Raw genomic sequence first — 14267 nt, 5'->3', positions numbered from 1 at the left:
ATGGGATGGAGGGAAAAGCGTTGGGGGTGGGATGGATTATCGTGAGGGTAATGGACGACGGGCGACGGGGAGGGTATGACTGTGGGAGTGGGATGAAATGAATGAATGAATGGGTGGATGGATGGATGGATGGATGGATGGAAAGTATATACAGTATGTTGAGAGATATGGGACGGAAATACATTCCTGCCGCCGGTTGTAGATGGATACATAGATACTCGGTAGATGATGGTAGATAAGGTACCAAGGTACAGAGTATACTATGTAGTCTGTAAATGTCTATACATTGTATGGAACGGTATATTGTTTGCATTTGGTGGGGAATGTGCGGTGCAAGTAATATGCTATGTGTTAACGAGCATTACAGGAACAATCAAGATAGATGTAAATTCAATATGAATGACTTGTGAGCTACTCAGAGTCATATTCGTACTGTTCTACTTGTATTTTGTGTGAGTGTAGTGCGACAGGGGACAGGCGAAAGACGGAAGCAGTAGGGGAGGTGAAATGAGACAGTTGAACTGGGCTGGATTAGACCAGACTGGACTAGACCAAAGGATCAACTACGAGAGCGATATGTTTAGGGATCTGAGGGGTTACGACGACAAGGAGGGCGATGACGATGCTAATGGTGACGATGGTGAGGGTAATGGTGGCAAGGATTCATCCCATCATACTGACTGGGGGTGGGATGTGGATGTCTACGAGACTACGACTCTACTACGCCATTCCACATTACGACTGAGTATCGTCCCAACCCATTTCAAGTTTCTGATGCAACCATCCAGATCCTCCTCCATTCGTCTGTAAGTACTTACCTTGGTATGTGTGACGAGTTAGAAATGTTGTTCGATCGATGGTTGTCTTTCTTGGTTGTAACTTGTCTTCCCTCTGTGGCGTATCATTTGGGTCAGCTGGGGTGAATGGAGGCATCTGATTGGTTGACCTTATGATTGGGGGCAAAGCTGGGGATAAGGGAACGTGCCTTGATTCTTTGACTCCCATTCATTCATTCATTCATTCATTCATCCTCTACGTGAAAGACTACGAACTATAGTAGTCAACTACTAACTACTATACCAACTAAGTTGAATAACAACTTTGGATGGGACGTATCACCTTCCGTTAGTTAACCCCTAGTCAGTCTTTGTCGCCCGTTGTTGAAAGTTGCAGTTATCTCTCTTGTCTTGCTCGTGGACCGGTACCGGTGATACACTCCGAGTGACTAGGAGTTGGGAGCAATGGGCTTAACCTGTTGAGATGGGCCATCTCCACCACTAATACTCTCCACTACCCACTATCTACTGCCTTGTGCACTACTTCTCCACGAACTGATTGCGCCCGTGGGCCGAATAGAGAGTCGAGAAGAGACGAGAGATAGCGCAATCTTTCCCCCGAAAGGTTGAACGCTGCCCCATGCTATGCTATGCCATTGCAGCCATTCGTGTGCCATGCCATGCCATGCCATGCTATGCTATGCCATGCTATGCTATCCTATGCCGTGCCGCCATGCCACACCCACCCACCCATACTCTCACCATGCTATACAGAGTAGTTGGTTACTTACGAGTTACTTTGTGAGTAGATATGCTACGAGGATGCTGGTTATGCCCTGCTATTCTTGACCTGAACGGGGTAATGCCATCCCTCTACGGAGTATTAGTTAGTGCTTTACTAGGTAGTTAGTTATTACTGTACTTACTGTATTACCTGGTGCCTTGGTCCCAATCTGTTGGCTTGGGATGGTTGGGATGGATGGGATGGGATGGGACGGGTGGATGGTTGGCTGGCTGTGCTTGTGCTGCGCTGTGCTGCGTTCGTTTGATGGCTGACTGGTGACTTGACTTGCCTGGTGACGGGAGACTGGAGACTGGAGACTGGAGACTGGAGACTGACTCTTACTCCTCTGAGTCTTACCTTTCCCATTCTTATTCCCACTTCCCTTTGCCTATGCCTATGCCCTTCCCTATTGTTCCGATTCCCATGACCTGCAAATACAAAGACTCCGCCTTCCCCTTCGTCGCCTTCGCCTTCCCTTCCATCGCCCCCCAACAACAGCAACAGCAATAGCTCGGAACATCATTCACACCACCAACACCATATACCACACCATACTACCACACATACACACTGCGCGCCTTTTGCCTGGTTTTAACATACGTCCCCTTCGCTCTGTGCTTCCCCTCCCATACATACACGACGATCCTCCTCTTCGTGCTGTCCATCACTCTACCGAGCGAACCCACAGCGCACGCGCACATCTCCCGTACTCCCATCTCTGGTCGCTGATCCACATCGCCGATCGTCCATCGTTCCGATACACGCTACCAACCCATAACAACACCAAACGTCAAACAACCAACACCCGCGGGCTACTTCACTGCAGCTTGCTATCCGTCCTACATAACTTCACTCGCCCTCGTACTACTCTGCTCCTTCATCCGTTTTGCAACCTCACCCAACCCCTAAGAAAGACGGCAACCGCTGTCTCTCCTGCGAACTTGCCCCTTTCCGCGCCGCGCTACTACCATCCGTCAGACGGTGCCATTCTTGACTCAGACGTCAGCCTGCCTTGAATCGTCTCATCCCTTTCCGGACCGAACATCGCAATCATGGCTACCTTTACGAACTCCAGGCCAGTATCCAACATTGCTGTTGCCTTTGCGACACACGCCGCATCATCTTCCTCCACCTCCAACATGCCCGACGCTCACCACATGCCTTGCGACGCTGCCATCGCGCAGCCAGCGGCTCTGCTCACTCCCCCGAGCTCGATATCCCCGACGTTACCCGCACACAAACACAGGCCTGGAATGGCCATGACCGGAGTGCCTCGAGCCCCGTCTCACGTCGACTCGGACATCGACCTGCAGGATGCTGTCGAGCATGCCAAAGCGCAAGACCTCCCTTCGTCTGCCCTCTCTCGAGAGGCGCTGGCCGGTTTGGAAGCCGCAGGTCAGATCACGGCCGCCATGCTTGCCAAACACCATCTCCCCAAGATCTTCATGGGCCACGGTTCCATGCCAGTGCGCGACATCATGTCCCACCTGGCGCAGTCCGTCCCCGGCTACTCTAGGATACCACCAGCAAAGGCCCGTAGGCTGGTCGTCGCCGCGCTGGAACATCGCGCAGGCGGAGGACTCCACGGCGAGGTGGTATTCGAAAAGGTCGGCTGGGGCCGCTGGCACGTCAAGGGCCAACACAGCCAGTCTGGTCAGGGAATGCCCATCAAAGGTCACGGCGCATCTCGCCCCGGCCTCACACCCCCAGCCAGCGTCGACAGCAACGGAGGCCTCGCCATCTCCAAGCTGCGCAATGGCAACAACGGCTTCTCCGGATCCTGGGCGGCTGCTTCGATGCAGGACGACCAGGACGAGGAGATGGCCGATCGCATGTCCCTCGACGGCTCGGAAGATAGCGAGTCGGAGACGTCCGAAATGGATCTGGAACACGACCTGTTGGACGACGATACGGACGAAGAGGACTGGTCTGCCATCGGACCAGATGCCCTTCGTGCCAGCTTCCGTGGCCAGCGCACTCAGTCGCGCGACTACAACCACCTCTCCCGGATGACGAGCGCCCGCATGCGCACGACGTCGGGACAGTCACTGTCATTTTCTCCCGCCGGACGCAGCACCCCGACTTTTGCTGCCGTCTCCCCTCCTCCAGCATCCCGTGACAACGCGGGCCCCCTTCGAGCATCTTCTGGCGTTATGGGCAACACTTCGGAGCGCGCGGCCATCGAGGCCTTGATCGCGATGGGCTCCATGTAGAAAGACACCACCGCCACGACCAATACCACATTCGCCTGGAATCGGCGCTCTCCTCACGCATCATCAGGATATGATCGTAAGCGTGGAATTATCAACTTTGGATAATGATTGGTGGTTATTGGATGTCTTATCATTTTGCAATTTTTATGGTCATACCCTCCCCTCCCCCGATATCGATTGCATTGGGAAGATCCGTCAAGTGCTGATGCGATCCACAATCTGGGTTACCTGGGTCCTTCTTCATCGTTGTCAACAGCATTATTTCTATCGATATCCCCGGCTATTTTTTTTTACCAAATCTCTACTTCACTTCTTATTTTATTCTTCAACAGACTTTATTCGAGCGTTCGGATGTTTCACGCGGAGACGGAGTTTGAGGCAATAGGGTACAAGTGCCGCCTTGCATGATTCTGATTCACAGTACACGTCGCTGGCTGTGTGTCTCGGTTTTCTGCATGGGTGTTGGCATTTGGCGACCCTGCCAGTCTCGGGCTTCGACCAACACTCCTCTCATCCTCAACCACGTATCAAACTTTTGTATATAGCACCATCATCTACTTCTCCCGCGTCAAACGTCCGGTCAGCGCTGCACCCGACGCAAAGCAAAATACCCTTGCTCTCAACCAGCAATAAAGCAGCAGCAAAGAAGCAAAAAAAACTCACATAACATAACCACATACAAACATACATACCCAATATCTCGTACTACGGATTGTCTTAGCAACGAGCAAAGGGAGTGCAAGACAGAGGGACGGGCGCAGGGCGCCCAGCAAACCAGTACGCATGTAACTATAAGTAATATTAATAATAAACAAACCAAACTCCCGATCAAGCAAATCAATCAGTCCAATGATCTATCGGTGAATGTGAAAATTTGAATGTGTCTTAACTATGTTAGGTCTTTGGGGGGACTCCCATGGGTACTGGTACATTCAACATAGGTAACTATGAGAGAGGTGGTAATTACTGTAATTTCCTTCTTTCTCGCGGAGTCGTACCTCGTTTGGTCCATGTACCACCAAGAGGCCTCTGCTCGTGTAGAATTTTCTATCGTGGTGGATACACCATTTTTTACTCTAAGTAGTTCCCCTTCCCCTTTTCGCTAACCATATACCTACTTACACACGCAATTACACTGCAAGCAAAATAAGAGCTCGCGAAAAAAAGAAAACGGAAGCAAAAATTGACTGTCAATTCATTCGTCAGCTCATCCTTTCGTTCACTTCCAATATGCTGGTCGTGGCGTTCATAGCCTTAGTCGTGCGCGTTCGTTTTGTATGTAATACATAACGCATAGATACTACGAAGAAATGACAAACCGTGCACGGAGTACTATGGACCCTCTTTTTCGAAGTATGCATGTATGCGTGTGTATGTAATTGTTCTTTTATATATAAGGTATTAAAAATTGGTGTGATCGTGAAGACAGTCGTCGTGCGTTTTTCAACTTGTACGCCCTTTCTCGCGAGAGGGAGAGAGTGGACGAGAGGGGGAGAGAGAGAAACAGGAAACACGACGGATCAAATCGGTGGAAACAAAGTCCTGCAGAATATACATATGTATAATGCGAAGGGAGGGTAGTTATAACAGCTACGCCACCCACGAAGTCGTCTATGTATAATTTGACGTACTTCATGGGTTTTAGGGATACTTGTAGATGGAAGTGGATGGAGAGTGGTGTATGTATGTATGTACTAGACGGCGGTAAGGAAAGCTTCTGCTATGAATCGTTGGATGTAGTGTGATGGATCAATATTCGTCGTTCGTTTTTCCTGGGGTTGGAAGTTGTAGAAGGTGGTATGTGGTATGGATTTTCCAGGGTATATTGACTATTATACGAGTATGTACATATTTGTAGAAGTGCATGAAATCGCATATGGGTTGGCCACGAGCAGGCATTCATTCCTCTGTTCTACAGTACTGGTATTTCGGGTTTGTTGATTGAATCCGTGTATATACTTGTAAGAGAGCAGTGCTGTGATGCTCGAACCACTCTACTTTATCACAACGACACAGCGATAATGGGAAATGGATTCCCATCTACTGAATCGTAACTACCCGTCTATGGAAACATCACTTTTCAATTTTCACATATACGTCGTTTCACTCACTCAACCCATCGGCATCCGCTTAAAGAACTCCTCCCCGTTCCAACCCTCTTTCTTCATGCGAGAAAAGATGTACGTCACGCCCTCATCCCCTCAATTCATGCTTATTTGCTTTTTTGAGGGGAAAGGCTGCGTAAAAATCCATTGACCCCGCAACCGAACTGTCAGATCCAGAGCATCCTTGTAAATGTTTATGTACCTTGTAGAAAAAGAAAGAAAAGACAGTATTCTTAGGTACTTCACGTTAGTAACAAGTGTCAGGTAGTGCTGTGTTTTCTTCTTTAATATCTTTCTGGAAGGTCTGGGAACCTCGTACGTCGGCTGGTACGTAAGTGTACAGTATTCACGTCTTATGTAATTCTAATGGACAAGTGGGGATGAGCGCAGAATGAAGTGACATGACGTGAAGTGATGAAGATTGCACACACCCCGCACCACGAAGTTACGAAAGAGGCAATACCGCGAGCTCTTTATGACGGGCGTTGTGGTGCAGCTGAGCATTCACCGGCGAGCCAGTGGGAGAAGGGGAGCATGTCATCGGCCATCGCCGTCGAAATTGTGAGGATTTCGTGCGTATTTGAGTTCAAAGGATGAGGATTGATAGACATGTATACATACGAATTTTATGTATACCATACTGATATTTAGAGTTAAAATACCAATGCTCGTAGACAGCACTCGTTCTTTAAAGTTAGTAGTAAGTGGTGGCCGTCGTCGGCGGTGGGAAGGAAGCCACATGACATTGCATTCCCGCCCTGCGACCTTTCCCAAGGTGGGCACCAACCCGCATCGGGCAAGCATACAATTGATAAGAGAGGACGTAGGCGCACCAGGGTTTCGCTAAACGTTAGGGTAAGGTAGCGTAGCGTTGGGTATTGATACGAGTAGTTTAGAGGCAGAAGTACCGGCATCTGCTAAACGATCGTATAGGCATAGGAGGAAGGTTCGAACGGAGCGACGCCTTCGCCGCCGTCGTTACGGGATAGTTGTGTATGTTGTACCTGGGAGCGACGGCACGGCTTTTGGAGTATGGTTAAGAGTAGCAAGGGTGTGGGGAGTGTGGGTACCTTTTCCTTTCCCCCCTCTGCCCGTTTGGCTTGTATCGAATTGGCTTCTTGTTACGTGATATGCTGCCTGGAATATGCTCGGAGACTTCGGAGCGTACAATCGTAGATATAGTTGAGAATGAGAACGGGGGATGGGAAAGGTGGAGGTGGCGGCCATGTCTACCTACGCACTGTACCTCGTATGCATGTACGGCGGCGGCGAAGCCCGCTGACTGCAGGTAGAGGGGTAAGAGACATGAATGTATGTAAGTGGCTGATTCCAGTATTGCATACAACCGGGACAGTATAGGTCACGAGCGTGATGTAAGAGTATGGTGGTGAACGTTTACGATACGCTGAACGAATGCTTCGCTTCTTGCTCGCTTGGGAGGGGAAGGAAGATGCGAACAGGGAGGGATGTCTGCCCTACCCATTATCCTCGCACCTATGTTTGATATGAGTGGAGCAATAAAGCGCAGAAGCAAATAACTGCTCAAGTTGGGTAATCCGAGTAAGAGAAGCATCCATCCGTGGCGCGAACCTCGCGAAAGGGAAAACAGAAACAGATGACCCCTGGCATTTCTACTGAGCAAGTTTCGTGGGTGTAGAACGTAGATGCATGATTCCATGCGGTGGTTTTTCCATTGGCATTTATTGTTCGTTATGTCAGGATGGTTGGAAGTCTCGCCACGGAGATGTTGCCCGGAGCCCAAAGGAGTAATTGTTTGATCGAATACATACTGCTGGATGATTGTGATTCGGGGTTGAGTCGAGATGAGTTAGGCTTCCGGAAGTGGAGTGGAGTAGTAGATTGTGGAGTGGAGCAAGCGGTAGGTGGTGTGGTCAGTCAAGGTCAGTCTACTGAGGTATCTAGTTGTTAGCTGAGACGAGAGATGGGAGAGATATAAGGACCCCGCTTCTGCCCCTCCTCGCTGTTCTCCTTCTTCTTCTTCTTTTCTTCTTTCAGCAACGAGTAAACCAATCTCAATACCAAACAAATTACCACCCTTTAAACCTTTTTTCTTCTCTTCGAAGCAACAATCAAACATGCCTGGCTGCGGAACTGCTGGATGCACTTGCGCCGATTGCGGCTGCGCTGCCGGTGCCTGCAACTGCGGCAAATGTAAGTTCTCTCGTCGTTCAACATCCACCTACCCTCCTCCGTATCAATCAATGCTGATAACTCTCTGTGTAGAAATCAACAACCAATGTACATCTCCAATGACAGTAAATAACGTTGGCATCGACAACTGAGCCTCGACGACGCTCCGACTCGACAACTCCCCAACTACGATGTTTTCGATGTCCAACACCAACATCTATTTCTTTGACAATATACACTAAACGCGATACCCTACTCTTCGTCGACGCTCTTTACTCGGAATGGCAATCTTGTCCTTGTTTCCTGGAATGGTGGCTTGATGGTAGATGAATCAAATTTCGACAGATGCGCTTTCAAAGGGGTCCTTCCGCCGAAGACACCCCAACACTAAGAAAAGATGGGAAATGGAGATGGTTAATTCATTGAACATATACAAATATACATCTGCATACCTACTATCATTGACCTTTCGTCGTCTTCTGTGATGTCTGTGGTTCAATCAGGTGATATTGTAAGATGTGAGGGGTCGCTGTGCCGGGTGACTTGATCACAAATATTATGCTGGAAGAAATGGTTGTGACGGTGAATGATTTATGTGTTGGTCGTCTTCGCCCCCTCGACTCATCGTTCTATGTCTTGACCAGAATCGGTTGTACATTTCGTGTGAAACAGTGCTCGCTCGCTCGCTCGCTCTCCGTCCGGTTAAAATCGTGCTCTAAAGATCCAACTGACAGACTTGCCGGTCAACTTCTAAGAGTAAGTAAGCTCAACTGACAGCCCGACTCTTCCCAACATCCTCGAGGTCTATGATCTCTTCTTCGACTTCCATTTCCGCAGGCTCTTTGCCTTTCTTCGCGCCCTTCCCGGACACGCTCCCTCTCTTCCCTTGCCCCTTGGGCGCAGCTGTGTCGTCTTCTTCTTCGTCGCCGAAGAGATATCCCTTGCCCATGTTGCCCCTCATGCGTCGCTTCTCGTCAGACGGGAATGCCGTATGTTCCGATGCCTTGGCGAACGTCGAGCGTGCGGGCTCTACGTCACCACCCCCGCCCAGCATCCATGAGAAATTGGAGGATGTCAAGAGTGGGCGCGAGCGTGGGGAGAGTGACGCCGCTGACGCCGCTGTTGGGGGTTGAGCCGGTGGCGACATCGGCTGCTCTTGCTGAACGGGACTCGAGACTCTGGGAGTTGCTGGGGCAGGCGCCGCCGTCGCTTTTGCTTTCGACTGCCTCGATCGTGTCGGGCTACTTGCAGGCGGGGCACTACTCGTTCTCTCTGGTATCGGGGCTGTAGTTGTTGGCTTCGGGGACACTGTGCCTGATGCTGGGTCTTCGGTTGGGAGCGGGATGGAAGAGTCCTCGAGATAGACCTGGACGAATTGTACCTTTGCAATGGCAAGGCTGAGCGATTCCATCTGCTCTTTCATGTCCTTCTTGTCCTCTTTCGGCGTGTCGCTTTGATTTTTGTGGTATTCCCATAGCGACCCAACAGCGCCCTCGAGCATCTCAGCAAGGTTCTTGTTCCTCTTTTCAAGTGCCTCGATTCTCTTCGTTGCCACGCCCAGCTGTGCCCTTGTATCTTGCGCGGTTCCAATCGGGGCTGGTCTCCTGAACTCGCGACCACCCGATCGAGGAGTCGTTTGGCCGGACGCTGGTCCCGATTGTATGGCCTCTACATTCTTCTTGACCTCGCCCACTGCATCCCGAATGGCTTTTCCCACACCCCACTGAGAACCTCGATCCAAGACCCCCTTTGCAGCATTCTGAAGTAGTGACTCGATGCCTCCAGATTGCTGTGCCATGAAGGAACGTGGCGATCCAATGGCTGGTCTCGTCCGGCTGGACGCAAATGAAGGGGGTGGCGAGGGTATCCTTTCCTCTGGTGCTTTCTTCTCAATCGGCGGCGCCTTCTGGCCGTAGCGTGTGATGATCTCCGCCCCTCCTTCCGGAGTCAAGTGATCGCGAAGATATAGGGCATCTTTGATGAATGTGTATGCAGGTGCATCGGGCTCTGGGTATCTTAACAAAAGAGTAAAAACCTCGTTGGTGTCAGAGGCGATAAGCTTCCACCGAATGCGTAAGAGCATGGCGACAGATATCATGTCTACAAGTTCGAGTGTCGAATCTATAGCGAACAGCGCGTCCCACATTTTCAAGACAGAGTCTAGAGGGAACTCTCGACCGAACAGAAGACGAATCCATCGTCTTTAATAGTTAGCAACCCCGTTAGGAATGATGGGGACTTGTGACGAGAACTTACAAAAGAAAGATTTGAGGTACAATTTCGAGTTTGATTAGATGCTCTGATAGAGCAGGATCCGCCTTCGGGAGATACCGATCGAAGATCCGCGAACTTCGAATCAGCATGGGCGTGTCCTTACTCGCGGCGCCACTCTCCGCAGGTGCGTAAAACTCTTTGGCAGTCCTCATTACCAGTGTGAACAGGGTGTACGTGTCATGCTCAATGTACTTCGAGTCAAGAATCTCCGCGTATGCACGATTCGAGCTCCTGTTCTCGGGGCCAGTGCGGTCGACGGCATCCCTCTCGACGACCCACAGGATGGGCGCCAGGATCTCGTGCATGCCCTGTCGATAGCCAATGTTCTCGTTCATCTTGCAAAAGACGAACAGGACATCCAGCATCATGTTCTGCGTAGCAGGTTGCCGAAAGTACACATTGTCCGGCATGCATCGCTCGATGTCTTGGAAGATCTCCGCGCGTAGGTTTTCGTCGGCTCGAAGCGCGACCCAGGGGGACTTTCAGGTCTTAGTAGCGGTCAACATGTGTGGTTTGCGATATGCGATCGGGGATATTGGATGTACCTCTTCATTCTCGCTCAGCGGATCTACGGAAGATTCAAACTCATCTGGGTGTTGTATAGCACGGAGGTAGTGGGATCGAAGAGAGTTGTACGTAGACCGCGTCTCGGTGAGCTGTGTTGGCCATGTCGAACGATCTAGGGACTTGAATAGCAAGAAGATCTGGACAGACTGTGTCAATTGCGAGGAGAAGTATAGAGGAAGAAGCGAGGCGAACCTTCCAGCACACAGAGCGCAGCCCCGCCGTTATCTGAGGTTCCTTGTGCGACGAGACCGCTATCTTGAGGTCAGTCAAGGAATGGAAATCATCGAGCTGCCGCCAGAACTTCCTGGAAACGAGTTAATTTTGGGGTGCCAGGTGCCTGAAGGAGATATGCATACTCGACCTCGGGCACAGTTCTCATGTCTAGGTGAATGTAAGCACTCAAATGAGTCCAGGAGTGAGGGGTATGTTGGCCGAAGCACCGTGATGGCGAGCTGATACTTACGGCAATCAGTCCGCCATAATGCGATACGGAGCGATGGAGGTACGTGCGGCGGCCGCGGGGGCGCTGACAGGTACACATCACGTGGCGTGTGGCTTGCAGTTTAAGCTGAAGCTACAGGCTCGCAGCGCAGTCCATCAGCAGTCGGTACCTGGCTTGAATGTTAAAGGGCAAACCCTGTAGCTGACTGCTATTTCAAGTGGATGGCTTGCTGATGGGGATTCTGCATTTCCAGCCCTGTGGAATCGACGAGCTGGGCTCCGACCCGGTCGACAAGCATCCATACAATCCTCGATGTTTATCATCGACGTCAGCGGGAGGGAGAAGTACTAACGAATTCCATGCCGCAATCTTGGGGCGTGGAAGACACATGGGCAATTATTGATCTGCTGCATTTCAAACTCCGTGCTATGTGAGTACACACTGCACAGTACGCTTCGAGTCTGAATTGAGACCCATTCTATTCGTCGGCAGGCCCATTTTATTATTTGGATCATTCGATGGGTCAATGCTCTTCCAATTCATACCGTACCAGGAAGGGCTTGAAACCCATGTGTTATACCCGGGCATGACAGATGGGGAAGTCAAAACACTGTAACGATCGGAGAGAATTGCAGACGGCACACTTAGTCTCCAATCCCTGCTTGCTTCGTGGAGTGTTTATCGCAAGCTTTATCGCAAGCTCTCGTCCTTGCTCAATATTGTTATCGAATTTGTTAAAACCGTCATCGCGCAGTAGCAGTAGTAGTAGTACAGTGTTGCATGATTGCTGGGATATACAGTATTGTTTTGCTGTTTAAAATAGATCTATACGAGGTAGCTAAACTCCCCATCATCACTGTCTCCCTAATTGGGAGAAAAAGATAAACTCGAAACAGCCATTAACCTATCCGCGCAAAATGTGTTGAGGCGATGGTCAATCATACCATCGAGATCGGCTCCGGCTATTGAATTGGTACGGGGATTGTGAGTGCTACGGTCTTACGTTTTACCCCTAGAGCGACTCCGGAGCGCGCTCCTGGGTACTAACGTGAGCATGCAATTTTATCATACCGGCCAGGAATCGATGTTGATATGGAACCGCTCTGAATCGAAGAAATACCTGTTTTCACGGCATGTCTTGGAGGGAGGGCGACGAGTGCCCGCTATAAGGAGATTACGTCGCATGCCAACGGTGCCAAAGCATACCGCAAGCAGAGGGTGGTCGATGACGACGACAGCGACGACGCAGGTCAATCTGCTTTGTCTGGAACAGCATTCCGGAAGACGGCCATTGTCATGTTGTTGGTAAGATTTGGATCAATGGTGTCGCTACGGAATTTCTCGTGCTGGAGCAGCTCTAGCGTGCGCAGGGTCGGTCCGGGATGGCTGCAACCAAGCATCAGTCATCAGTACCGAGAGTAAGGAGCATGTACATAATACAGGGTTTATGAGCTTCCGGGGAGGTAGATACTAGATACTAGATAGCTACGGAGTACAGAGTACTTACTGGAGATATTTTGCGTATTTTGGATGCTTGAAGTACTGCAGGTAGCCGAGATAGGCGACGAATTCGGGCTGGTCAAAGTACTTTTGACTGGCGAGGTAATTGAGATAGGCAGGATTGGCAAGACACTGCACGAACTACGAGCACGTTAGCAGGCGAGGGGTTACGATTTAAGATTTGGGTAGAAAAGGGGGGAACGATGACGTCGCTACGGAGCGGAATTGGACATACCTCAAGTTCAAGTTCGAAACGTGAGAAGCCTCCGTAGCTTGCATCGGCGGATGGAGGTGCAGCAGCCATGGATGAGAATGGGTTGGGTTGGTTTGTATGCGTGAAGTGTTTGTGACTGTGGAGGAGAAAGAGTCTTGTCTCGCTGAACACGGTCGGTCGGCCGTTGGGCGGTTTAGTAGTGGGTAATAGGTAGCTAGGCCTTGGTAGGTATGGGTACGGAGTAGATAGGATAATTAGATGGATGGCTAGTCTGGTTGGTGTTGGTATCGTATTATTATTGATGGTGTTCGATAAAGGAAGAAAGAAAAGAGAGAACAAGAAAGGCGGTCAGGCGTGAAATTATTCTGTTCTGTGTGTCTGTTTGCTGGGATGGGCGGTGGACGGACGACGGAGGGGCTATTAGTCTACTGCTCTGGGGGGCTTCAGGGTCTCTCTTCCTTCCTGATATCGATTTGCGGGGGCGGCTGCTATCCCGATTAAGGTCCGCCAGAACGAGGATGAATGCTGAAGTGACCCTGTTCTCACCTTACCTACCTAGTTGAGTAGACTTTTGTGTCTTGTTTATTTGATATCTACTGTAACGGAGTGACTGTACGAGTAGGTACTAGGAAGTTACAAGCAGATTTGCGGTGGCCGTGCTGTGCATGTTCTATGCATGGGCATGGATATGGATATGGATATGGGTACGGTTATGGGTATGGGTATGGGTATCTGCATGTGCGAGTTCGCATGCAATATCCTGTACAGTGACTACTGTGTACTTTAGCTCCATGTAGCTGAGATCGCAGTCACAGCCACGGTTACTCGTAGCCTCGTACCTTCTCGGGAGGGCAGGGAAATGGTGAATGATTGAGGGCGTGATGAGTGACAAAGATGGCGAAAGCGGATAAAAAGAAAGCTTGAAATGGCGACTAGGCCGATGCCCGCGCGGTGGGTGGGCTGGCTGGCTGGCTGGCTGGCGATCGTGGTACCCTGTACTATGTAGGCCGCGGTTAGACTCCAACTACGGAGTGTAGAGGAAGAGTTTGGAAGGTGATGGTAACAGAAGCAGAAGTGATCGAAAGCAGCATTGAGAGGGCATGACTGTGTATGTATCTGTGGTCAATGATCAGAGACTTTGGTAGTAGAATGGTCTACAGAGCTACCTACCCTTGTGTTATATGACAACAAACGGAAGATGCAGCACATACAGGGCCAAGTATGCACTCCAGAGTTCATGA

The 14267-nt window shown here is 50.3% G+C and overlaps 4 protein-coding genes across 4 annotated transcripts; 2 read left to right on the top strand and 2 right to left on the bottom strand.

Annotated features, from left to right (window-relative positions):
- Positions 1–2444: 2444 nt before the first annotated feature.
- BU24DRAFT_4883 (uncharacterized protein) lies at positions 2445–4083 on the top strand. Its single transcript, XM_033533537.1, has one exon. It carries the CDS (start codon positions 2613–2615, stop codon positions 3771–3773), a length of 1161 nt encoding a protein of 386 aa, XP_033388971.1. The 5' UTR covers positions 2445–2612; the 3' UTR covers positions 3774–4083.
- A 3860-nt stretch (positions 4084–7943) lies between these two features.
- On the top strand, positions 7944–8244 carry BU24DRAFT_416306 (uncharacterized protein). The gene has a single exon (XM_033526420.1). The coding sequence runs from the start codon at positions 7975–7977 to the stop codon at positions 8179–8181; it is 207 nt and encodes a 68-aa protein (XP_033388970.1). The 5' UTR covers positions 7944–7974; the 3' UTR covers positions 8182–8244.
- A 551-nt stretch (positions 8245–8795) lies between these two features.
- Positions 8796–11900, bottom strand: BU24DRAFT_429677 (RabGAP/TBC; the record flags this gene model as incomplete). The annotated part of the gene is made up of 5 exons (XM_033529761.1): positions 8796–10230; positions 10286–10782; positions 10849–11007; positions 11063–11174; positions 11755–11900. 5 exons carry the CDS (start codon positions 11898–11900, stop codon positions 8796–8798), a joined length of 2349 nt encoding a protein of 782 aa, XP_033388969.1.
- Positions 11901–12100: 200 nt separating this feature from the next.
- Positions 12101–13515, bottom strand: BU24DRAFT_416301 (mediator of RNA polymerase II transcription subunit 31). Its single transcript, XM_033526419.1, has 3 exons — positions 13048–13515; positions 12820–12953; positions 12101–12698 (listed from the first exon to the last, which is right to left on the bottom strand). The coding sequence occupies exons 1-3, from the start codon at positions 13114–13116 to the stop codon at positions 12563–12565; spliced, it is 339 nt and encodes a 112-aa protein (XP_033388968.1). The 5' UTR covers positions 13117–13515; the 3' UTR covers positions 12101–12562.
- Between the last annotated feature and the right edge of the window lie 752 nt (positions 13516–14267).

This window comes from Aaosphaeria arxii, assembly GCF_010015735.1.
Source record: "Aaosphaeria arxii CBS 175.79 unplaced genomic scaffold BU24scaffold_1, whole genome shotgun sequence".
In the NCBI taxonomy this organism is placed as follows: Eukaryota; Fungi; Ascomycota; class Dothideomycetes; order Pleosporales; genus Aaosphaeria; species Aaosphaeria arxii.
This window is presented reverse-complemented; position numbering and strand designations above follow the sequence as displayed.